A 26,767-nucleotide genomic window follows, 5' to 3' on the forward strand; every position below is an offset into this window, starting at 1 on the left:
TGTTGCTGGGGAACCCTGGAGCTATCAACACCCTGGGCCTGAGAGTAGTTTCAGGGTTCCCACAGTTGATTGTATCACTAGGCGCACTCAGCAAATCAGATGCAAACACCATTTTGAACACTCCACAAGTGATGCAACCCCATTCTGAAAATGCTTTGGGCAACTGCAAGTTTTAATGCAACAGGCACAATTGTGGTAGGCGAAATTTGGAGCAGGGCAACAATTATGCTGGAATTATCAAGGAAAATGCTGCATTATAGGTAAAAAGAAACATGGTGGTTTGATTCCAAACAGCACACTGCATTTGCGTTTTTAAATGACCTCTTTTTAGGTGTTTTATATCAGTCTCCGGAGTCATGTTCACGTTAAGGATGTCATGCCTATCCTATTAATGAAGTCACTTTCATGTTTCAGGATGGACAGCAGGAAGCTGGAACACAACCAGTATAACTGATATAACTGATATAAAAGTTCAGGTCAGTAGTAGTGATGTGCGGGCCGGGCCAATACCCGCAGTAACCCGAGGGTCGGGCAGGTTCAGGCTGACCTCACACTCTTCTTCGTGAATGGCGGGCAGGTGCGGTTTGAGCTCTTCTCCTGCTCTTCCTGCCAACCACAGTCACATGCCGGCTTCCGACTTCCGCATTTGTATTTTATTGACAATGCTCCTGCTCGCCCTGCCCCTTTTGTGACATCATCGGCGGGGCAGATTGGCGCGGGTCTATAAAAGCAACCTGGAATTCGGATGCGGGCAGGCGCGGGCTAAGGTAGGACAGGATAGGGTCGGGGAAATCCCTTCCCGCACATCACTAGGGCAACAACCGGTGTAGGCAGAATATCAGGAACTGGCCAACATGGTGCCATCTTAGAAGGGCGGTTCACCTTTACTTTAACTTTTAGTACGCTATAGAATGGGCAATTCAAGGCAACTTTTCAATTGGTTCTCATTATTTATGTTTATAGTTTTTTTAAAATTATTTGCCTTTTTCTTCTTGTGACTTTCCAGCTTTCAAATGGGGGTCACTGACGCCATCTAAAGACAAATGCTCTGTAAGGCTACAAATGTATTGTTATTGCTACTTTTTCTTACTCATCTTTCTATTCAGGCCTCTCCTATTCATATTTCAGTCAGCTAATTCAAAGCTATATATGCTTACTAGGGTCTCTTGGAACAGATTGCTGAAATCGCAAACTGGAGAGCTGCTGAATAAAAAGCTAAATAACTCAAAAACCACAAATAATAAAAAATTGAAACCAATTGCAAATTGTCTCAGAATATCACTCTCTACATCATACTAAAAGTTAGTTTAAAAATGCACGATCCCTTTAAACCTGCTTACAGGCAATTTGATAGGACTCTTCTCTGGCTGAGCCTAAAATTGCCACTAAGACATCAAAGAACTTGTTTGAAGGGATAGTAATAAAAATAATGCCTGAATTCTAATTCTGGTTCAACCTATACATATATTTTATACAGTATACAGAGCTTGAAACTAAATCTCCACTTATTAATCATGGGCAGTGAACTGAGTGGGTAACAAAGCAGAATGAAATGACTGCACCCAAAATATACACAGCAGAAAAGTGTCAGTATCTGCTGTCCAACTATTTGTATAAATAACACAAGAAATTTCTTTTTGCAACATGAATGGGAAAAACCCAGAATGTGTAACGAGTGATTTTATCTCTAATGATTGTTTTACTCTGAAACCTGTGTGCAGTATAATGTTTTCCATTTGAATGCAGAGAGTGGCCCTTCTTGCATAACAGGATCCTTAGTCATTTTTTAGTGACTCCACTCAGAGCTCCCCACCCTCGTATTGTAAACCCATCAGATTAAACAGAAACTATGTAATTGCACTGACTGCCCCAGGTCATTTTAACTGAAACATCAGCTTTTCATTGCCACTTTCATGTGCTTTAACTAAGAGGTGGTACAGGTCATTAGATGGATTTATTGCTGGTATCTAGAGTGACAGGGCCAACGTGTTTTAAGAAACATAATACTACTACCAACTAAAGTGCAGTGTTTGCCTACAGAATGTTTACATCAAAACCACCTTAACTGGTAGTCAGGCCTTGGGCAATAGCAGATTGTTGTTGTACTGGTCTGTAACGCCCAGAATTTCTCATTGCCTTTGCCATTGATACTGGGTATTGGGAAATGTAATTCACTACACAACCGAAGCTTACGTTTGGCAAAAGTGTTTGTCACTTTTCTCTATTGTTGTTATTTTACCCAACTAAAACTATTTAGGTCCATTATCTGGGTAATAGCAGGTATAGTAGGGAGAGATGATGCCGATAGTAACAGTGGATAATAGTCTCTGGGAAGGGAGTGTGACTGTGGGATAGCAGGTATAGTAGGGAGAGATGGTGTCTATAGTAACAGTGGATAATAGTCTCTGGGGAGGGAGTGTGACTGTGGGATAGCAGGTATAGTAGGGAGAGATGGTGTCTATAGTAACAGTGGGATAATAGTCCCTGGGAAGGGAGTGTGACTGTGGGATAGCAGGTATAGTAGGGAGAGATGGTGCCTATAGTAACAGTGGGATAATAGTCTCTGGGAAGGGAGTGTGACTGTGGGATAGCAGGTATAGTAGGGAGAGATGGTGCCTATAGTAACAGTGGGATAATAGTCTCTGGGAAGGGACTGTGGGATAGCAGGTATAGTAGGGAGAGATGGTGCCTATAGTAACAGTGGGATAATAGTCTCTGGGAAGGGACTGTGACTGTGGGATAGCAGGTATAGTAGGGAGAGATGGTGTCTATAGTAACAGTGGGATAATAGTCTCTGGGAAGGGAGTGTGACTGTGGGATAGCAGGTATAGTAGGGAGAGATGGTGCCTATAGTAACAGTGGGATAATAGTCTCTGGGAAGGGAGTGTGACTGTGGGATAGCAGGTATAGTAGGGAGAGATGGTGCCTATAGTAACAGTGGGATAATAGTCTCTGGGAAGGGAGTGTGACTGTGGGATAGCAGGTATAGTAGGGAGAGATGGTGCCTATAGTAACAGTGGGATAATAGTCTCTGGGAAGGGAGTGTGACTGTGGGATAGCAGGTATAGTAGGGAGAGATGGCGCCTATAGTAACAGTGGATAATAGTCTCTGGGAAGGGAGTGTGACTGTGGGATAGCAGGTATAGTAGGGAGAGATGGTGCCTATAGTAAGAGTGGGATAATAGTCTCTGGGAAGGGAGGGTGACTGTGGGATAGCAGGTATAGTAGGGAGAGATGGTGCCTATAGTAAGAGTGGGATAATAGTCCCTGGGAAGGGAGTGTGACTGTGGGATAGCAGGTATAGTAGGGAGAGATGGTGCCTATAGTAACAGTGGGATAATAGTCTCTGGGAAGGGAGTGTGGCTGTGGGATAGCAGGTATAGTAGGGAGAGATGGTGCCTATAGTAACAGTGGATAATAGTTTCTGGGAAGGGAGTGTGACTGTGGGATAGCAGGTATAGTAGGGAGAGATGGTGCCTATAGTAACAGTGGGAAGGGAGTGTGACTGTGGGATAGCAGGTATAGTAGGGAGAGATGGTGCCTATAGTAACAGTGGAATAATAGTCTCTAGGAAGGGAATATGACTATGGGATAGCAAATACAAAGTAGCCTTTCCTGTTAGCAAACATACTATACTGTGCAAAATAAACCACTTTATTAACTGATGCAATGAAAAGCTGTAGGGTTAGACCACTGTGGTTGCCCACCATCTTTTCAGTACACTTTCAGCAGCTTTACTGAGAGTTACAGTTTCAGCAGAAGTTCAAAAGCCACAATCATCTACTCATTGCCTGCGCCCAGCAGTGACAGGTACTCAGCTCCCCTCCAGCCCCAGGTGCTGCAGCCACGCCCCTCACTGATGAATTCTATGGGAGGGGTCGCTCAGGCTCCTCCCCTCAGCCTATGTTCAGTGATCAGGAGCAGCTCCAGCCTTTCCTTCCCTGGGAGTGAGCTGCGCTGTGTGGGGGGGGGACAGGGGTAGCGCTTGGCAGGTGAGTGAATGTTCTTTTTACCCTTTGTGATTATGGTCTTTGCTTTTAGTTTAAAGTGAATGGATATCTATAATATCACTGCTGGAGGCAGTTAAAGCTGAGAGCTTGTTGGGTTTTTACAATTTGTTGCAGATTCTTGTTGGGAGAGATTTGTATTTACCTGGGGGAGCTCAGCCTCAGTCTCTGCTTCATTCATTGTGTCTGAGTTTTATTATTAATGATTAACTAAGTCTGTGCCAAGTAAAACTACACAGAGGAACTCTATGAACCTATATCCGGTGGCAAATACCTTCAATGAACCAACGAGTATTGGATGGGACTGGCAGTTTTTTAAGTTTCACAAATTCCCAAATAAAGTAGTTTGTTGCACAGAGATCATCTTCAATTTGTTTTTGGACTTTTTACCCTTCAGATTCAATATTTTGGTCAAGGGCCCTTTAGCTCATAGCAAGGTTAGGAAGATATAAAACTGGTGCTAAATGAATCCTTCAATCCATGGTTTCTTAGTTGGGACAGAAAATAAAGTTATATTCATACGCTCGCCCTCCTTGATATTCAAGGCGTATCTAGGGGAGCAAATAGGCATTAAACACCCTTACTGGCCTTTAACCTGAAATTAAACCACCCCCAACTGTCACCTCTATGGGCAACTGTCATATCTTGATCTTTTTTTGGTGGTCCTGATTACAAGATCTGAATATGATCAGCTGCTAAAGTTCAGGTAGAAGAAACTGGGGAGGGTAAAGACTTATGCTGGGGCTGTAAACAGGGGCATAACTAGAGAGGAAGGTAAAGGTGGGGCCCATGAGGTATGGGGGCCCCATGATGCCCAAAATAAAGAGCAGTTTAAAGGGTGGTAAACTTTTAACTCAACTTTTTTAGTATGTTATAGAATTGGTAATTCTAAGCAACTTTTCAATTGGCCTTTATTTTTTATTTATTTTTAATTATTTGCCTTCTTTTTCTGACTCTTTCCAGCTTTCATATGGGGGGGGGGTCACTGACCCCCTTAAAAAAAACAAATAATCTGTAAGGCTACACATTTATTGTTATCATTCCTCTATATTACTCCTCTTTCTATTCAGACCCTCTCCTATTCATATTCCAGTCTCTTATTTAAATCAATGCATGGTTGCTAGGGTCATTTTGACCCTAGATACAAGATTGCTGAAATTGCAAACTAGAGAGCTGCTAAATAAATCAAAAACCGCAAATATTAAAAAGTGAAAACCAATTGTAAAGTGTCTCAGAATATCTCTCTCTACAATTATACTAAAAGGTAACACAAAGGTGAACATTGGTAAGACAGGACAACGTCTGGATATGTTGGAGGCCCTAAAATTAATTTGCTGTGGGCCCAGTAACATGTAGTTACGTCACTGGCCATAAGCAATAAGTAAAAAAAAAAGTATGGTGTAGGGTTGTTTCCAGGCACATTGGGGCTCATTTATCAACACTAGGCAAATTTGCCCATGGGCCGTTACCTATAGCAACCAATCAGTGATTAGCTTTTTAAAGCCAACTGCAAGTAGAACAATGAATACAACAATTTGGTTGCCATTGGTTATTGCCCATGGGTAAATTTGCCCAGTGTTGATAAATGACCCCCAATTGAGTTTTATAAAGTACCTTCATTAATTTCACTTGTTGGCACTGTCTCTTTCCCTTCTCAGTGAGATGTGTAATGTCTGATCTGTCCGTGTTCCAGCTGCTGGGCAGGGCCAGGGTTTTTAATGGAACGGGCAACATTTAAATGGGCAGTAATACCCACAAGGAGTGCCAGGTGTATCCCCTAGGAGTTTCACAACTATTAGTTAAATCAGGCACTGAAGGAAATATACCCTTGTATCGATTTGGAACGTTATGACCCTATTTAATAACAGTGATTCAGTAAATGTTGATATATTAGATTTATATTCATCCTGTGATGTGCTGCATTTGCAAGGTGAGTAACGGCAGCTCAGAAGCCTATCTGAGCTCTTATCCTTTCCAATGCAACCAAACAGCAAACCTGTAGCACAGATTTATTTCAGACTGGCTTGAAGAATGCAAATGTTCTGTTCAAAGGATTAGAGCTGCTGATTACACTCTGGGTGTTGGTGCAGTTATTAAACAAAACACAGAGTCGTCGCATAAGAACATTGCAAGCCATGGGCGTAACTACAGAGGAAGCAGACCCTCCGGCTGCAGGGGGCCTAGTAAGGCCCTAATTAACGAACTATTTCAATTTTAGTAATTTCAATCTTGGTAGAACATGTGCACTTATCAATGTTTTGGGGCCCATACATTGAATTTGCTGTGGGGCCCAGTTACGCCACTGTTGGCATTTATTTAGTTTAAAGTAGGCTGCATACTACATTGATTTCCATACAGCAATGCTACTAATCAGCCATGCTGCATGTCTGTACAATTGGAGTTTTACTTTAGTTTTCATATACAGGAAGGTATAATAAGAATATAAGAAAAGTCTACATTGGCACTGTACACAGGAATCAGTAAGCTGGTGCAGCATGGCAGCTTCCACACATACAGCAATAAATGCACACATTTATTGCATTATGTTCTATGTATGTGATGAGCTGAACCCTCTGTTTCAGTTAAAGAAAAAAAATATATATATACAGTATATACAGTATATACAGGATATACTAGATATATAGATATATAGATATACAGATATATAGATATATAGATATATAGATATATTATGATATAATTACCGGTAAATGACTAGTAGCTCTGTTGGTTGCTGCGCTAATGAATGAGTGGACAAATCCACAGAGGATGACCTTGTCCCAAGTGTGGTGATATTAGTGGTGTAAAACTGCTAATATCATGAAGATTTAAATTACGAAAAAAATAATGAAAATTGCACCTGTGTAAATAGACCATCTTGCTGCCAGTGTAGATTCTATGTTACCGTGTTGGCTGAGTGCCGTACACTTGTTTACATGTAGCTGATCCCTTATATGCAAAAGGTTATTAGCCAGTTACTGCGGGGTTAGGGAATCACAAACATAGGTGCAACTTTGTATCAGTAACCCCCAGCAACCAAGTCATTATTTGCTGTCTTTAGTCTGTCTGGGCCACACATCGATGGAAGCCAACTGCCGGTTGGTTGCTATGGGTTAAAGTAGGCTCTGTTACAATCTATAGGGACCACTTTACTCCATATACAGTATATATAATACAAGTCTGGATCACTGCTAAAAACCCACGTACAGCATACCTCCCAACATTTTGGAAGTAAAAAGGACAAAAAAAATTTTTCCGCATGTAGCGCAGCAATTTTTTTTGACCACACCCTTTCTGTGGCCACACCCCCTAATTACCATGTTTGTTTTACAAAATTTGGCAGGTTATGAAAGTTTGAAAATATTTCTCCTTATCTAAACTGTTTTTGTGTCTCAAAATTGTTACAAAGTATCTTATTTGCACCTGTTAGCTGTTCTGGGCTCTCTGCTAAAAGCCAATTAAGTGAGAAACTTTGTTTCTTTTTCTGGCTGTTCAGTGCTGAGAAAAGAGGGACTTTGCAGTACAAATGAGGGACTGCGGGTTGAGCTGTCAAAAGAGGGACTGTCCCTCCGAAAAAGGGACAGTTGGGAGGTATGCGTACATGAATGTCCTTTATTTGAATGTGAATCAGCCAGATCAGCATCAGTTGCCTATACAGACGGGGAAGCCTCTACTTACTGCCCAGCCCAGATTCAGGAATCCCTTGGCCAGCGGCGGGCAGCATTTTGTGCCACAAGCCTCTTAAGTAGCCATGACCAGCAATTGGCACACGGTGCTCGTATAGAAGCACAAATAGGCCTTGGGTTTCTCCACCTTTGAAGCTTTTGTTCTTGGGATTTCTTTATATTGTGGGAAAACCCATCATCTTTTTCTGCCCATGAATGCCATTTGAAATTCTAACCAGTTGCACATTTATCTGGCATATGCCATTGTACTGGATTCAAGCCAGGCTGCATGTTAAATGTGTTCTGTGTACAGAGTGAGAGATTCACGGTCACCTGAGAGAAAAGGGAAAGAAGTTTGGGCTGTGTAACTGGTCCGACAAGTTCTCTCTGGCATGGGCACCTGCCTGTGCTCCTTAAATCCTAGTTAAATCCTGTCTCCTCTTTTATTACTCTGTTCTGCCAAATTCTCAAATCTGCCTATCATGGTAATAGACACTGTGTTTCATTGTCAGGGTGCTGGTTGGATGTGAATTTATGGGTCGTGTGCTGGGAGGATAAAGAGGCCCTAGCTAGTCTGTAGTGGAACTCTGTGAAATAATGCAGTGGAATGCCAAATATTTGGAGTAGGAAGATTCAGCTAAAGAATTCTGCCTATTTATCAAGTGTGACAGTGTTCCAGATAGGGGTCCATTGGCTCACGTTCACACACCATTATTGCATATGCCTGACTGATATATTGTCTTAAATATGCAAATATATTAGTCAGATGTTCCAACCCTTACTCCCGATTGAGAAGTCTGTTTCACATTTAATACATACCGATACTGCCTATCTTTGGGCATGTCCGCTCTTTACATAAACAGCAATGTCATAGCAGCATTTACACAAAGGGGTTTATTTTTACTATAAAATCGGAATTATTGGTGGAAAACTAAGCTTTTGGATTTTTCGAGATTTATTATACACCGAGGAAGGAAAAAGTCAGAATCCCAAAATCCTGCATCTCAGACCCACCGAGGTTGTATATAAGTCGATAGGAGAGGACCTTATCCTATTTGGAAGTTTGTGTGGTCTTCACGGAAATTAGTCCGGAAATCCAACTATTTTGGATTTTTCAGGCAAAAATGTGAAAAATTTGTGCTTTAAAGAAAAAAGTCAGAAAAAAATAGCAATTCGGGCAAAAAACCCCCCAAAAAATCGCACATTCGCATTTTCGCTCCATTTTTTTCATGTTTGTCCCCGATCCTATTAATTTGAGATATTTTTAATAATGAATAAGGTCTCATCGTGGATTCCAGTTTGGTCAGACTTTTTTTTATTTAAATAGTCAGAAAAATTCGGATTTCGATAAATAAGGCCCACAGAGTCTCGGTTTGGGCTCATGATACCAGGCAGGAAAGGATTTAAAGAGGGTCCACCTTTTAGTTGTATGGGGGTCTGGGTTGCCAACATTTCTAATGGCGGGGGGTGCAGAACAAATGGAACGTGCATTAGAAGAATTCATTCTTGTATGTTTGTGCATCTAACACAGGTTCCAGTAGTTGGGGCTAACACTGCTGAGCAGAATGATTCTTATAGATAACACATGATATGCCAACTAGGAGCTAGGCTGTCTATGTTTATCAGAGTTAGGGGAATTGAGTTACCCCTCCATTCCTCAGAAGGCTTATAAGATAATGTTGGGTCACTTTATTTCCCTTTGCATGTGAGATAATCGCGATTCCTACTGTATGTTAGTGCACATTCTGTATTCTTCCAGCATTTGGCCACTTTAGTCCTGTATGTTTCTCCTTTTTCATATGTTCAGACCCTCCTGCATCTAGATGTGCGCATAAGAATGTGGAACAGTGACATTCTGTAGAATAAACCAGCAATGCCTGCACTTTGGCACGCACAGATTCCTCTCGCTAAACTCTGATACCAGAGGGTGGTGGGACAACGGCCTTTGTTATACATCAATGTGGAATGCTCTCTAGGCGTCCCCATATTGGGGTTCCCTTAATGAAGTATATGCTAAAGTGCAAATCTCCAGCACTTCAAAAGACTGCATAATGTGTTTGACACTATGGTGGGCTTGGGAGTGGTGGCTCTAAAAATCAATAAGGTTTCCCTCGTGCTGAGGACCCAGGACAAATGCATTTTTTTTTTTTGCCCTACCCTGAAACTGTTCCTAAATGCTAAAAGGTCAGCACAGAATAGGGCTTTCAGGGAAACACAAAAGTAAAAATCTTGCACTGGAGATTGGAAACAACCTGGGTTGAGTTACAGTGAAACTGACATTATTCCCCGCACCCTAGTCAGTGACTATTTGGTGGGATGTCTGTGCAAGGGGCAGTATCCATGGATACACAAGCTTGTTTCATACAATGTACTCTTGGTTCCTGTTCTGACCGGAAAAGCAGGTCCTGCCGGATTTTACAGGAACGAGTGTTACTGAAGGTTGGGGAGAAGTGGCAGAGATCACAGGCTTGCTGTATCGGCAGAAATGATTAGATGATGATGCGAAGGAGTGTGTTAATGTTTGCACTTGGGCAATAACCGAGATCTAAAGGAACCACTAATAAAGGGTACAGATCAAGTTGGCCAAGTCATTGACCTTTTGCAACTACAAACTGCACAAAATACACTTGGTTGTTCCTTACTGAACCGTTAAATGCAATTAGAGTCAATTATAAATGTTTTTGTATGTTGATCCCAATGGAGTTGTACAGAATGCAATTGTCATTGTGACTTTTCTAAATGTCCACACTATAATGCTACAAATGGTCCTAAGTTTCAGCCTATCATTTGTTCCTTCACAGAGACTATTATCCCACTGCTATTATAGGCACCATCTCTCCCTACTATACCTGCTATCCCACAGTCACACTCCCTTCCCAGAGACTATTATCCACTGTTACTATAGGCACCATCTCTCCCTACTATACCTGCTATCCCACAGTCACACTCCCTTCCCAGAGACTATTATCCACTGTTACTATAGACACCATCTCTCCCTACTATACCTGCTATCCCACAGTCACACTCCCTTCCCAGAGACTATTATCCCACTGTTACTATAGACACCATCTCTCCCTACTATACCTGCTATCCCACAGTCACACTCCCTTCCCAGAGACTATTATCCACTGTTACTATAGGCACCATCTCTCCCTACTATACCTGCTATCCCACAGTCACACTCCCTTCCCAGAGACTATTATCCACTGTTACTATAGACACCATCTCTCCCTACTATACCTGCTATCCCACAGTCACACTCCCTTCCCAGAGACTATTATCCCACTGTTACTATAGACACCATCTCTCCCTACTATACCTGCTATCCCACAGTCACACTCCCTTCCCAGAGACTATTATCCACTATTACTATAGGCATCATCTCTCCCTACTATACCTGCTATCCCACAGTCACACTCCCTTCCCAGAGACTATTATCCCACTGTTACTATAGGCACCATCTCTCCCTACTATACCTGCTATCCCACAGTCACACTCCCTTCCCAGAGACTATTACCCCACTGTTACTATAGGCACCACATTTCCCTACTATACCTACTATCCCACAGTCACACTCCCTTCCCAGAGACTATTATCCACTGTTACTATAGGCACCATCTCTCCCTACTATACCTGCTATCCCACAGTCACACTCCCTTCCCAGAGACTATTATCCACTATTACTATAGGCACCATCTCTCCATACTATATCTGCTATCCCACAGCAACACTCCCTTCCCAGAGACTATTATCCACTGTTACTATAGGCACCATCTCTCCCTACTATACCTGCTATCCCACAGTCACACTCCCTTCCCAGAGACTATTATCCACTGTTACTATAGACACCATCTCTCCCTACTATACCTGCTATCCCACAGTCACACTCCCTTCCCAGAGACTATTATCCACTGTTACAATAGGCACTATATATGTACTCTCTCCTGTATGTTGTACCTTGCAGGTTGTTTATACCCATGACTACTATAGGTGTTCTCTGCTTATCATTTATTGTATTCAAGAGCTTTTAAAACTCTTCTTGCCTGTGGGACCAGGGTAACTCTCTCCAACATACCAGGTTAAAACACCATATGCTGATCAAGTTAAGTTGCAGTGGGTATGTGGCTTCAGTTTGAGCTGATCCATTGTACATTGGGCAACGCTTGATTTATCTTTGTAGCACAGATAAGTGTTGAACACCACCATTGTATGTAGTACCCAAGGGCTGTACTCTTGTCAATCTCCAGGTCTTTCTGGATTGATTTACTGGAATATGCCAGCACTGTTCTTATGTTAACTTTTTTTTTAACCCCCCTTTTTTTTAATAACAAAAATTGGATTGTGAGCTCTACAGGGCAGGATTTTTACTGTAGCTAGGAAGTTCTGGGTGGGTTTATTTCAATTGATTTGTTTACATTGGTCATTGTTGTTAACAGGTTGTAGCGATAACACACAAGACCCACCCATATCACAGCTGCCATTGTGGTTTTGCTAAGCAGATCCAGACTGCAGTCACCATGGCCTTCAAGGAGCTCACATCAAGGGCAGTGCTCCTGTATGATGAATGGATTAAAGATGCTGGTAAGTAGTGGACTAAATATTTTCTTCTTTTGTAGGAAATGCATGAAATTCATCTAGATTACCTTGTGTTTCACTTTCAAAAATGTAACCAATAAGTGGTCCCGGATGTTATTAAATTCCTACTTCAAGTACAGGCTTTGGTTTGCAGTGGGGTGCTGAGAATTGTTTTAAAGTGTAGCCAGAAATGGGCATCCTAATGGCCCAAGAGACACAGAACCAACAGAAACCCTTTTCCTTATAGTAACTAGAAGCTGTGCTTGTACTTGAGTTGTGAGGGAACTGTAGGCCAATATCCGCTACTGTGTAGGTAGCAGCCAAACTGTGGCTCTTGGTGATGGGGTTTGTAGTTTAAAGGAACTTCAGTTTAAAAATAAAAACTGGGTAAATAGGCTGTGCAAAATAGAACATTTTCAGTATAGTTAGTTAGCCAAAAATGTAATGTATAAAGGCTGGAGTGACTAGATGTGTAACATAATAGCCAGAACACTACTTCCTGCTTTTCAGCTCTCTTTCCACTGATTAGTTACCAGGCAGTAACCAATCCGAGACTTGAGGGGTCATAACTGTCGCAGTTTTTTTTTTTTACACTGAACTTTTCCTTTAATACTGAATGGAGATTTGCTGTGTCTGACGATGGTTAATACTAGTAAACTTAGAGAGGGCCCCCCACCCACAAACTCTGATGTGTGAAACAGATTGTCCCTTGTTAGTACCCCTCTATAATCTCTATTGTTCCTATCGTTGGATTGTAATATGTAATTTAGTATTTTAAGCAGCTAAAGGAGTTTTAACACCATATCCTGTCTTCAAGGGGAGGCTTTAAATACCCTTTTTAAAAGGAGTTGAATGGTACTTGTAGTCAGCAAGTTTCCAAGGACAGTATCTTCCAATTCCATTTATGCATAACAGAATGAGTTAATAATTAGAAACTTTAACACCTATATGATTGTGGCTGGCGCCCAATGAAAGTCATTAGATGAAGCTGCTGCACTTGAGCTGTACACAAGGCTCCATAATATTGTCTTACCGGGGAGATTTATAAGATTTTTAAGGTCAATTATTGTTATTTCTAGAGGAAACCCCCCATAAATTGCTATAACTGGGAAAAAAAACACCTAATGAAAAAAAGGAATTCAATATAGAGTATTTACAAATATCCAGTGATTTTCATTGTATTTGTAATTGCCATTGAAAGAAGTGACTCTGCCTTTTCTGTTCTCCCTTGTGCTGTTGTTCCTGACTACGTGAACCATGTACCATGCAGTACGATGCAGAAGTCAGCTCATCTCCTGCCAAGACTCTGCTTCCCAGAATGCCTTGCACACTTAACTTTTAGTATTTTATAGAATGGCTAATTCTAAGCAATTTTTCAATTGGTCTACATCATACTAAAATGTAATTTTAAAGGTGAACAACCCCTTTAAACAGACCCATGAAGAAGGAGAATCATAAGTGTGCAAGGCATTCTGGGATCTGAAGTCTTGGCTGGAGAAGAGCTGACTGATTCATTGTTTTAATGGCACATGTAATCATGAGCTTACAGGAGCATGCCCGTTTGAAGCAAGGTTTGGGGGCTGCTTCATCTGTGCATGCTCCTGCAGGCTCCATGGATGTGAATGAAGAGGATTTGAAATTTGCTCAGTGTAGCTCCACACAAGTCAATGACGTGCTTGTCAATGAGGCTACATGAAGGAGCAGATGGCGGCAGATCCACTTTCCTTCGTCTGCATACAAAATGCAAGCGGAGGAATGCGTATGATACACTCAGTGTACCCTTGCCCCTATTGCTCCATCAGTCTTCCAAGATATGGGCTTGATCTAGCGTCGGTCTTCTTGGGAATCCATTGTCTGAGTATTCCAATATGTAATATGAATGAGAGCTTTGGAAGGATAGAAGGCAAGGAAGGAGCTCATTATTCCTCCCACCTCTTGATGGAAAAGTAGGAATACATTATCCCAGGAGTGCCCATACTTTAGTAATGCGAGGTCTACTTTTAGTGAAGTTTCCCATTATGATCTACTACATCCATAATATCACTGTAAGCATTCTGTTCCATGACAAATATTACTTAGATATTATATATTGTTGACAGTGTCTTGAGAGCTACTGATCACCAACTACAGGTCTACTGGTAGATCCCGATCCACCTTTTGGACACCCCTGCATTATTCACTTCTTCTCTCAAAGTAATTCTCCATAATAAAGGAGAATGTGAAAAGAGCTCCTGGTGCATGAGTATTCTTGTAAATCAAGGACAGCATTGTCCAGCTCTTTCCCAAATAAAGGATATGACCATAAAAAACACAAGTTTGCAGACTGAGTGATGACTTCAAATATCTTCATTTAAGAACAAGGGGTACTTTTTTTATCTAATACACAAGTTTGTCATTTAACACAAGTGACATCATTAACGGGGTTGTTCATCTTTGAGTTAACTGTTCATATGATGTAGAGAGTGATATTCTGAGACTATTTACAATTGGTTTTCATTTCTCATTATTTTTGTTTTTTTATTTAGCTTTTTATTCAGCAACTCTCCAGTTTGCAATTTCAGCAGTCTGGTTGCTAGGGTAATTTGCACCCTAATTTTGCATTGAATTGAATAAGAGACTATAGGAGAGGACCTGAATAGAAAGAGGAGTAATAAAAAGTAGCAGTGACTATAAATATGTAGTCTTATAGAGAATTTGTTATTTAGATGGGGTCAGTGACCCCCATTTGAAAGCTGGAAAAAGTCAGAAGAAGATGGTAAATAATTTAAGAACTATCATAAAATGAATAATGAAGACCGATGCAAAAGTTGCTTAGAACTGCCCATTCTACAACATACTAAAAGTTAACTTATAGGCGACCCACTGTTTATGAGAATATCTCTTACAGAATATCTATTGCTTTTGTATAAAAATAATGATGTCCTACACATCATGCCTGTGGGCCTCCAGTTGTCCCTGCTCTACCAGCAAGTGTTGTTGAATGAAAGTTTGTACTTGACAGATCCTAGGGTTGAAGACTGGCCACTCATGTCCTCTCCTATCCTACAAACCATCATCATCGGCGCTTACATCTACTTTGTCACATCATTGGGCCCAAGGATCATGGAGAACAGGAAGCCGTTTGCTCTGAAGGAGATCATGGCATGTTACAACTTGTTCATGGTTCTATTCTCTGTGTACATGTGCTATGAGGTGAGTATGTGCTGGTTCTGGTAGATGTTCTAAATCTGTTTGGAGTAAACAAAAGGCTCTGCCCTACATGGTATTTATAAGGCACCAGGTAGCTCCAAATAGAGAAATAAAGAGTGCTAGTTTTTTTTTCCTCTATGGAATAAAGAGATACAGTGACAAATAATAAACTGTCAAACAGCCTGTTTTAAAATTTAAAGATGTACCAAATCCAGGATTCAAATTCGGCTGAAACCAAAAGCCTGGCTGAACCAAAAATGAACCCTACAAAACTCAAAACATTTGTGCCACCATTTTTCACCTGTGTCAAGGTTCAATATTGAGTTTGCCATTTGGCAGAATCCATTGAGTATCCGGGATTCACCAGATAAGCAAAGTTCGGTGCATCACTAAATTACATCTTACTCTCATTCTCAACTCGTTATACTTAGGGCTTTGGATAAAGTGTGTTCTATTGTTTTTTTTGGCCATTGTTGTTAATGTACTGCATATAAGTGATCAAAATACCCTTTACAGTAGTGATGAGCGAATTTATTCCCCAGCCATAGAATCACAGCGCAATTACGAATTTCGCCATGTGTGAATTTATTCGCGAAAATTCACCGTGGGAGAATTTGTCGAGGAAAGAACATGCATAAGAAAAAATGCCCATTAACTTTAATGCATTTGGAGAAAAAAAGTCGCCATAAGAAAAAACGCCCATTGACATGCATTAAAATGCCCATTGGCTTTAATGCATTGGGACAAAAAAGTCGCCATAAGAAAATACGCCCATTGACTTTATTGCGTTAGGACAAAAAAAGTCACCAAAAGAAAAAACGCCCATTGACTAATGCATTTGGAGCGAGAAAAATTGTTGCACAAAAATCTTCGCTTGTAAAAACGCAAAATTTTGAAGTTTCACAAATTTTTTCGCATTTTCAAGAATTTTTCAGCGAAATGGGACAGATTCACTCATCACTACTTTATAGCACTAACACACTTCCCATTTGGATCACCTTCATTGCCTTTGGAAATATGGGCACTCTCTTCCCTTTATTGTTATTATATGGTGTCACATGTGAATGATTACAGAACACATGGGAGCCAATGTTGGAAGCCAATTTTTGAGCTGTGCACTTATTGTTGCCAATAGTGTAGATTAATCGGCTGTTTGCAGTATCCAAGAATACTAGAAATTCAATCTAATTTCATAGTCATAGGCTTACTATGATTCTTTTTCTTTCTTAAGTTTCTCATGTCGGGCTGGGCTACTGGATATTCCTTTAGATGTGACATTGTTGACTACTCTCAGTCACCTCAGGCGTTACGGGTAAGTACATAAGAATTATGATAAGGTGCATGAAGTCACCCGACTGTACAAACATGAAGAAATGCTACTGTGATAACTAACTGATTGAAGGTATTTGGCACAGACTTTCCTCCGTTTATTTAACACTTCTTATATAAAGTCAGGAGATCCAAAGTACTACTTACTAATGAGGAATACACTGATTTTATTGGAGACCCCTATGTGGATCTAGTCCGGAGCGTAGGAAACCTTGCATATTGTATGCCTAGCTGGCCGTATCCGCAACACCAAGCACTAGCCATTTATTCTTCAAAATTAAAAAATAACTTTGAGATTGGCTACAAAGTTTTAGAGTCCATCTATTTGGGGAATCTGATCTTGCACCTCCTGTAACGCTTATGTATCTTTTTGTTTCTTGTAGATGGCCTGGACCTGCTGGCTCTTCTATTTTTCAAAGTTCATTGAATTATTAGACACTGTAAGTAATTCTTCTTGAATGGCACAACTTCTGTTTTATAAGTTACAGACATAGGAGCACAGTAGTAGAGATTGAAAAGAACAAATGGACATGTAGCACACCCTTGGGTGGAGCTAATATGTATGAATTGGTAACTCCAGCACACCAGATTAACCACAGCAAGGTAAATTTTGCTTAAACAATACGATCCCTTTTTATTATTTAAGTGTAGTAAATGGCAGGGATCTGAATATAACCAGCAATATTAAACCACATGCATATTATAAAACAGTAGCAGTTTAACACTATTATGTAACATATATAGCAAACTATAACACTGTGTTAACTCCCCTGTCACAGTCCCAAATGATTTGTGCACGTTGGGACCGTTTAGTATTAATTCTCACCAAATCAATGTCTGTTACTGCTTTGCCTTTAGTTTGCTGCCCAGCAATATAATTCTTGCCACTTAAGTGAAAAAAAAAACATCCTTCCTGGTTAGGAACGTGGCAGATGATATAGTTCAGCAACAGCAGGGTTAACTCCTATGGGTCAATAAGTTCACAGTTCCCCAATAGGATAGGGAAGTTTACTCACAGTCTGTGCTCCTAAATCACTGGATCACTTGTAGCAGATATGAGCAGATATTAAGATGATGCAGCAGCTCTGTCCTCCAGCAGTGTAATCACCTGGACCTCTGTGCAGCTTTCCAGCCTGGGACTTTCTCAGCAAACAGCCAGACAGCTTCCCTGGGTTCAGGATCTCTGCAGGTGGCTCTCTCTCTCTCTCTCTCTCTCTCTCTCTCTCTCTCTCTCGCAGATCTCTCTCTCTCTCTCTCTCTCTCCAAAACAGGAGCCACACAGCAGTCTGATGTTCCCTGCTGTCCCACAGCTCTCTCCTTTACCCCAAAGTCAGAGGGCAGTCCCTCATCCAAAGCGTTTTGCGCCCTTTTTCGTTATTGGTAGTCCCAAGGCCCATGCACGGTCCTGAGCTCTGCTGCATGCTGGGAAATGTAGTTCTGTTACTGTCGCTGCAACTCTATAGAAATCCAGGCTCTTTGTTGTGGTTAGTTGCTAATTATATTTATTGCATAATTAGGGGTGTTACAGACAAATAAGATTTGATGGACAAGTGAAACCTGTTTTTTTTTTTTCCCCAGTGGAATGTGCAAACGCCTTCCTCACTTTTAAAATTCAAATATGGCCTCAAGCTGACCAGCCAGATTATCCAGTATCAGAATGTGGAACCATTGTTCTGCAAAATAACCGGCTAAAGGTGGCCATACACTGGCAAATAAAGCTGCCGATATCGGTCGTTTGGACAAATTTGACAGCTTATCTGCCCGTGTATGGGGCTTCCGACGGGTCTTCCCGATCAATATCTGGCCACGATATCGATCAGGAAGGTTGGATTTTTACCCAACCGACCCGTCGGAGCCCCTTGGCGCATCGTAATTCGATTGTTCGTCCATACGGCCAAACGTTCGAATTACCCCCGATATAGCCATGCTGTTTAGTGGCATATCGGGGAAAGTTCCGCTCGTATGGCGATGTCGCCAAACGAGCGGATCTTTGAGTCTATGGCCACCTTAAGGCTGTGAGAGATGGTGCTATTATTATTATTATTAACATGTATTTATATAGCGCCAACATATCGGAGGTGGCTCCTCATTGGATAAAAAGCCCCTATTGTGTCAATACAGTATGTGTTACTACCATATGTTGTCTTTTGAGGCAAGGGGAATTCCAATTAAGGGTTTCCAGAATCTTTATGTAGTCCCATGGTAGAAAATAACTCCCTTCCCCCTACTTGAATGGAGGTACATTTCTATGATGAATGTTTTATTGTTGGAAAGTGAGTGGCTTCTTTTATAATATATATTTTTAAACTGGAATATAACAAAGCTTTACTTTCTTTGCATTCCTAGGTTTTCTTTGTGCTGCGTAAGAAGAACAGCCAGATTACATTCCTGCACGTCTATCACCACTCCATTATGCCTTGGACGTGGTGGTTTGGAGTCAAATTTGCTCCAGGTAACCGCTTTTTTTTATTATTATTGTTGCCATTTGTTGTACTTTATTTACAGTGCTAGAATAATGCAATAATGCTTGAACAATATACATCTGGGATGTCAAACCTGTAGACCTTTCTCTATTATGACAGTCCCCAGACTCTAAAGAACTGCAAGTTGGAAACAACTGATTTAGCTTACAGATCTAATTTATAGTACATGCCCTCCTTATATCTTACTTCCTATACTGGAACCATATGAAAGATCATGCCCATATCATCCCCAAAAACTGTTTTTTCAGCAGTACGGTTGCCTGAATTTCCTAGTTTATCTACTTAGGACATTTAGGGGGTTGTGTAATAAAAAATACTAAGTTTGCCCAGGAGCAGTAACCCATAGCAACCAATCGGCAGGTAGCATTTACTGGTCACTTGTTTAAAGGAGAACTAAACCCTAAAGTTAAAAATCCTCTACCCCCCCCCTACCCTCATAGACCCCCCTCCCCAGTTTAGCTGCTACCCCTCCGGAGTTCACAGGTGCCATATTCAGCCGATTCAGTAATCTTCAGAATGAGACCAGTGCTTTGGCAACTTTTGTGAGTTTCGGCACATGTGCAGTTTTTGTGAAACAGAAAATTGCTCCAACTGCGCATGTGCCGCTACGCCGGTCTCATTCCGAAGACCACTGAAGAGAAGAAGATGGCTGCCGTGAACTCCGCTAGACAGAGTCTGCACCGAGGGGTAAATAAAGAGTTAGAGGCATTTGCCCTGGGTAGCAGCTAGGCTGGGGGAGAAGGGAGGGGGTCTATATAGGGTAGGGGGTAGGTTTTTTTTAACTTTATGGTTTAGTTCTCCTTTAAGAGCAAACCTCTTATTGGTTGCTATGGGTTACTGCTCCTGTGCAAACTTAGTGCTTTTTTTCATTATATATGGGGGATATAGTGAATTAAAGAACCCCCTCTTGTAAAATATAAGGATATTATAAGTTACCGAGGAGTTTCATGACCCCTACTTTATTTATTATAATACACACATTTCAGTGAGTCATGTGACAGAAATGACATCAGAACTCAGTTTATAACTGATGACATCAGAACTCACAGTTTATAACTGATGACATCAGAAATCACGGTTTATAAGGATAGAATTTACAAGATATTTTGTGTATTATAAGGTGATAAATCTTTCATTAAATATCCCTATGTAATTAAAACGTAATGCTATGTAAATAAATGCAGCAAGTTTAACACCTCTTGCATAGTAAAAGGCATTAAAAGCATGTAAATATTCCCAGCTTTCCAAATAATAGATATAGAGATATATATATATATCTATATATATATATATATATATATATATATATATATATATATATATATATATATATATAGACAATTACAAGAGTCCTCAGCACTCAACCCATTATCAATATATTTAAGACATATATTTGAGACATTATGTGCATACTGCTACTGAAAAATGCCTTACCCTTTAAACAAAACAGGGATTGTTTGTCCATATATTGCAATATATTTAAACTGGCCAACTACGTCAAAGTCATCCCATATCTGGCCAGTCCTATGCTCAATTTTATCTGATACATTAAGAATTCTATAGTTTCATTAAACATTTTATAAAAGGGACGAATACGTTTTACCTGCAACTTACTAGCTGCTTTCAAAGTAAAACTCCCAAACTTGGCTGCCCTTTTATTAGACACCAGTGGGATCACCTGACTATAGTTGGAGAGGGTAGGAGCTACAACATGGAGCTGGTCACTGCTCCTGTATAACTATAACAAACAAGGGAAAGTTGTGCTCACCACTAATCCATAAAACCATTCGGTGAGGGTGCAATGAGGCTGTGACCACAAAATACATATAGACAAATATATATATTACTACAGCTTTACAAGGTTATAACACCAGACATCAACAGGAACACACATCAGCTCCCACCTTCTTCAGGAATTAACTGATAACCATGCCCTGTCCATTGTGCAGTGAGAAATCTATTTAATAAGGAAATAATGTAAATCTTAATTTACTGAAACCGGAATCATCTCCGGACACTCCACTGCTATCATTCCGATCACAGTGAGCAATAGAACTGGTAAGAAAGTGTCAAGAGACACTTCCTGCATCAGTAAATTAAGTTTTTGCTTGGCCCTGTCCAGGCTAAACAACACCGGGGCACTCGGGTCACACATTTTTGAAATTGTAGAGCAATTGCCTTGATATTTGCTTTGTTTCATAAGGCCTTTATAGTAAGGCTTTTGTATTGTGTTTGCACCTTGCTATCTCCTTCCCATCTCCGGCCACACATACTGTATCTAATCAGCATTTTCCTGTTCAGGTGGTTTGGGCACATTCCATGCACTGGTGAACTGTGTGGTCCATGTTATCATGTACAGCTACTACGGCCTGTCAGCCTTGGGGCCTGCCTACCAGAAGTACCTGTGGTGGAAAAAGTACATGACGTCTATCCAACTGGTATGGGATACTTATTACTGTTATATATGTTGTATCGTGTGAAAGTGGTAAACTACCCAGTGTGGGGTGGGACCGCTTTATTTTTAAACCCCTGCAGTGGTGGGATTGTATTAGAGCTGGTTTGCAGAGTGATGAGTAGTTCCTTCTGTTTGTCGGAGCCATTTATCTCCCTGGTTGTGACATAGTGAAGTTCAACCTGTAGTTGTAACTCACCTTTAAAGGGGTTGGTCTCCTTTCAATTAACCTTTTGTATAACGTAGAGACTGAGACAATTTGTAATTGGTTTTAATTTTTTTTAATTATTTGTGGTTATTTGGATTTTTATTCAGCAGCTCTCCAGTTTAAAATGTTAGCAATCTTGTTGTTAGGGTCCAAATGACCCTAGCAACCATGCACTTATTTCAATAAGATCCTGCAATATGAATAGGAGAGGCCTGAATAGAAAGATGATTCATAAAAACCAGGGATGCACTGAATCCACTATTTTGGATTTGGCCGAACCCCTGAATCCTTCTCGAAAGATTCAGCCGAATACTGAACCGAATGTGAATTTGCATATGCAAATTAGGAGTGGGAAGGGGAGAACATCTTTTACTTCCTTGTTATGTGACCATCATGCGATTTCCCTCCCACCCCTAATTTACATATGCAAATTAGGATTCGGATTCATTTCGGCCGGGCAGAAGGATTCGGCTGAATCCTGCTGAAAAATCCGAATCCTGGCTAAATCCCGAACCTAATTCTGGATTCAGTGCATCCCTAATAAAAACTAGCATATGATAAATATAATAATAAATAAATAAATATGTAGCCTTACAGAGCATTTGTTTTTAGATGGGGGTCCGTGATCCCCATTTGAAAGCTGGAAAGACTATAATGAATGGGGGAAAAAAGGACCAATTGAAAAGTTGCTTAAAGTTAGTCATGCTATAACATAGTAAAAGTTAATGTGAAGGTGAACCACCCCTTTAAAGGAGAACTAAAGCTTAACTAAAGAAATAGGGCAGAAATGTTGTACATTATGTTTTGGGCTTCTGTACCAGCCCAAGGCAACCACAGCCCTTTAGCTGTGTCTCCAAAGATGCCCCAGTAGCTCCCCATCTTCTTTTCTGCTGATTCACTGCACATGCTCTGTGCTGCTGTCACTTACTGAGCTTAGGGACCCACTCACAATATACAGTACATATAGAATAGAAATGTCACAATATAAGGCTGATTAGTAATTAATACAGATAATTACTACATGGCAGCACAGAAACCAGTGCAATTAGCATCAGAATTTAATAATCAGCCCTGTAGCATCAGCAATTACAGGCCAACTTAATTTTCTGCTTGATAATTAGTGACGACCCCTAAGCTTAGCTTCTCAACAGCTGCTCAGAGCCCACTGAGCATGTGAGTGTCACAGATACTTTCCAAGATGGTGACCCCCTGTGACAAGTTTGAAGTCCTGGATCATTGCTGCTATTGACAAGCTGAAACTTTAGGCTGGTGCAATAAGTCCAGTATATAAAATATGGCATTTTTAGCCAAATTTTTTTTTTAGGATTCAGTTCTCTTTAATAAAATCCTTCTGGGCTCGTCAAATCTATTCTAAGGTAAAACCACTTAGGACGTGTTCCCCTAGATGTGCTTTCTCAGTGTAGTGAATAGGACAGTACCACTAACAGTTGGATGTATCCAGTCCAGTGGATGTTAAAGGGATACTGTCATGAGAAAAAAATTTTCCCCCCAAAATACATCAGTTAATAGTGCTGTTCCAGCAGAATTCTGCACTGAAATCCTTTTTTCAAAAGAGAAACTGATTTTTCAATATTTAATTTTGAAATCTGACATGGGGCTAGACATATTGTCAGTTTCCCAGGAGTCCCCAGTCATGTGACTTGTGCTCTGATAAACTTCTGAGCTTATTTATAATGATTTATACATTTATTTATACATTGTGCCTTCAAGTCGAATTACTTGCCTATTTTTTCTTTTCCTCCCGTGCAGACCCAGTTCTTGATGGTTACTTTTCACATCGGCCAGTTCTTCTTCATGGAGAATTGCCCGTACCAGTATCCCGTCTTCTTGTATGTCATTTGGCTGTACGGGTTCGTTTTCTTAATCTTGTTCCTCAACTTCTGGTTCCACGCTTACATCAAAGGACAGAGGCTGCCGAAAGCCGTCCAAAATGGCCACTGCAAGAACAACAACAACCAAGAAAACACTTGGTGCAAGAACAAAAACCAGAAAAACGGTGCATTGAAAAGCAAAAACCATTGAGCTCACGAATAAGCTAAGAGATCTCTAACCGTATCTGACGTGGTATTACTTGACAATCAAGCATACTCTGTCTAGTCTACTGTACATATATTTTTTTCCATAGAACCCTGTGTTTTTACACTAAGTTATTGGGGTTTATATGCTGTAGAGAACATGGACCTGTGGGGAGTTGTTCAACATATGTACATATATTTAACAGAAAAGAGACCATAAAGCTCCTTGGCTTGCATATTTATAAACACATGGGTGTGCATGAAAAGTACCATTACTTTGAACACCGGGACAGACAATATGTTAAGGAGACAATGTAATTAAAGGAGCAACATTCGCTCCAGGTTTCGTTACCCACAGCAACCAACCAACCGAATCTTTGCTTTCTTTCCTACCCGTTGATTGGTTGTCATGAGTTACTAAACCTAGAGTTATATTTGTGCCTGTTATTGCATTTCCCCCCAGTGTTTTGTAAATGTCATGAATGAAGTCGGACAACAATAAACTGGACTGAAGACATTTTGCAAAAGCATCTGCAACATTTGCTGTAGAACGGCTGCAGTTTTGTTCCTGTCGTACCAAAATAAAATGAAAACCTTTTTTGCCCATTTTGTTTGTTGCATATTAATTGGGTGTGTGTTCTACTAAGTGGATGTTAAAGACATACTGTCATGAGAAAACATCCCCCCCCCCCCCAAATGCATCAGTTAATAGTGCTGCTCCAGCAGAATTCTGCACTGAAATCCATTTCACAAAAAAGCAAACAGATTTTTCAATATTTAATTTTGAAATCTGACATGGGGCTAGACATATTGTCAGTTTCCCAGGAGTCCCCATTAATGTGACTTGTGCTCTGATAAACTTCAGTCACTCTTTACTGCTGTACTGCAAGTTGAAGAGTGAAATCAACCCCTCCCTTTCCCCCCAGCAGCCCATCAGCAGAATGGGAAGGTAACAAGATAACAGCTCCCTGGTACATCTAAGAACAGCACTCAATAGTAAAAATCCAGGTCCCACTGCAACTCCTTCAGTGACATTGAGTAGGAGAAACTATAGCCTGTCAGAAAGCAGTTCCATAGTGCAGCACTGGCTCTTTCTAAAAGCACATGACCAGGCAAAATGAAATGGCTGCCTAAACCGATATTCCAATTTAAAATGAAATTAGAAATTCAATTTTACATGGCAGAGTGAATTATTTGCAGTGTAAACAGTGTAATTTATAGGGATGCACCGAATCCACTATTTTGGATTCGGCCGAACACCCGCATCCTTCGTGAAAGATTCGGCCGAATACAGAACCAAATCCTAATTTGCATTTCAATTTGCCAATCAATTTGACAGCATTTAGCTGGATTTGAGCAGACAGTGTCTCTGAACACCTCTGAATTCATTCGGGGGCTTCTGTCCTGTGTCACATCATGGATAAACACTAATGTCCCAGTGCCACTGGCAGCCATGCACACCCAAGCCATCACATTGCCTCCCAAATGTTTTATACATGATGTGGTATGCTTTGGATCATGAGCTGTTCCACGCCTTCTCCATACTTTTTTTTTTGTCATCATTCTGGTAGAGGTTGATCTTGGTTTCATCTGTCCAAAGAATCTTTTTCCAGAACTGTGCTGGCTTTTTTAGCAAAGTCCAATCTAGCCTTTCTATACTTGATGCTTATGAGTGGCTTGTACCTTGCAGTGCATCCTCTGTGTTTACTTTCATGCAGTCTTCTCTTTATGGTAGACTTGGATATGGATACTCTACCTCCTGGAGAGTTGTTCACTTGTTTGGCTGTTGTGAAGCGGTTTCTCTTCACCATGGAAATGATTCTGTGATCATCCACCACTGTTGTCTTCCGTGGACATCCAGGTCTTTTTGCGTTGCTGAGTTCACCAGTGTTTTCTTTCTTTCTCAGGATGTACCAAACTGTAGATTTTGCTTCTCCTAATATTGTAGCAATTTCTTATGCCCCTGCCAGGACCAGTACAGTTCAGTGCTATTACAATACATTTACTCCTGTTGCAAAAATGCTGCAGGGGAGTTGTTAGTTTGCCACAGGCCTGAAAGCCCAACTCACAGATCTCTTTAAATTGCACCGATTGCTGGAAGAACAAGCAGACCATAGGGCTCAGGCCCAGACTGGCAATTTGTGGATTGTGGTAAATGCCAGAGGGGCAGCTGTAAGAAGTCATATGCAGTTACTAGATCCATAAATTGTTGGACAGAGACAACTTTTTTCTAATTTTGATTCTGTACATGACCACAATGAATTTTAAATGAAACAACTCAGATGCAGTTGAACTGCTGACTTTCAAGTTTAATTCAGTGGGTTGAACAAAAAAGATTGCATGAAAATGTGAGAAACTAAAGCCTTTTTTTAATACAATCACTTCATTTCAGGGGCTCAAAAGCAATTGGACAAATTAAAAAACTGAAAATAAAATGTTCATTTCTAATACATGGTTGAAACCCCTTTGCTGGCAATGACAGCCTGAAGTCTTGAACTCATGGACAGAGTTGAATATTATATCTACCGCACTCCCGTCTCTTCACTTTCCTGCACTGGTGGTGCTGGCTCTCCGCTGACCCGGCAAGGTCCCTTAGCAACAGTAGAAGACTCACAGAACCGCACACACTCTATCTGCAGTCGGGACAAGCCCCTCTTTTTATTGATTTTACACCACAATGATCAACGTTTCGGGGGGTTTTCACCTCCCTTTATCAGGATATCCTGATGAAGGGAGGTGAAAACCCCCCGAAACGTTGATCATTGTCGTGTAAAATCAATAAAAAGATGGGCTTGTCCCGACTGCAGATAGAGTGTGTGCGGT

The 26,767-nt window shown here is 40.8% G+C and overlaps 1 protein-coding gene across 1 annotated transcript; it reads left to right on the forward strand.

Moving 5' to 3' along the window:
* The first annotated feature begins 3,949 nt into the window (after positions 1-3,949).
* Positions 3,950-24,550, forward strand: elovl7.L (ELOVL fatty acid elongase 7 L homeolog). The gene is given in 8 exon segments (NM_001088921.1): positions 3,950-3,992; positions 12,109-12,253; positions 15,249-15,439; positions 16,668-16,748; positions 17,149-17,205; positions 19,112-19,217; positions 21,550-21,686; positions 23,679-24,550. Coding segments are annotated over 7 exon segments (909 nt in total). The 5' UTR covers positions 3,950-3,992; positions 12,109-12,189; the 3' UTR covers positions 23,952-24,550.
* The last annotated feature ends 2,217 nt before the right edge of the window (positions 24,551-26,767 follow it).

The sequence above is a fragment of the Xenopus laevis genome, chromosome 1L, assembly GCF_017654675.1.
Source record: "Xenopus laevis strain J_2021 chromosome 1L, Xenopus_laevis_v10.1, whole genome shotgun sequence".
NCBI classification, from domain to species: Eukaryota; Metazoa; Chordata; class Amphibia; order Anura; family Pipidae; genus Xenopus; species Xenopus laevis.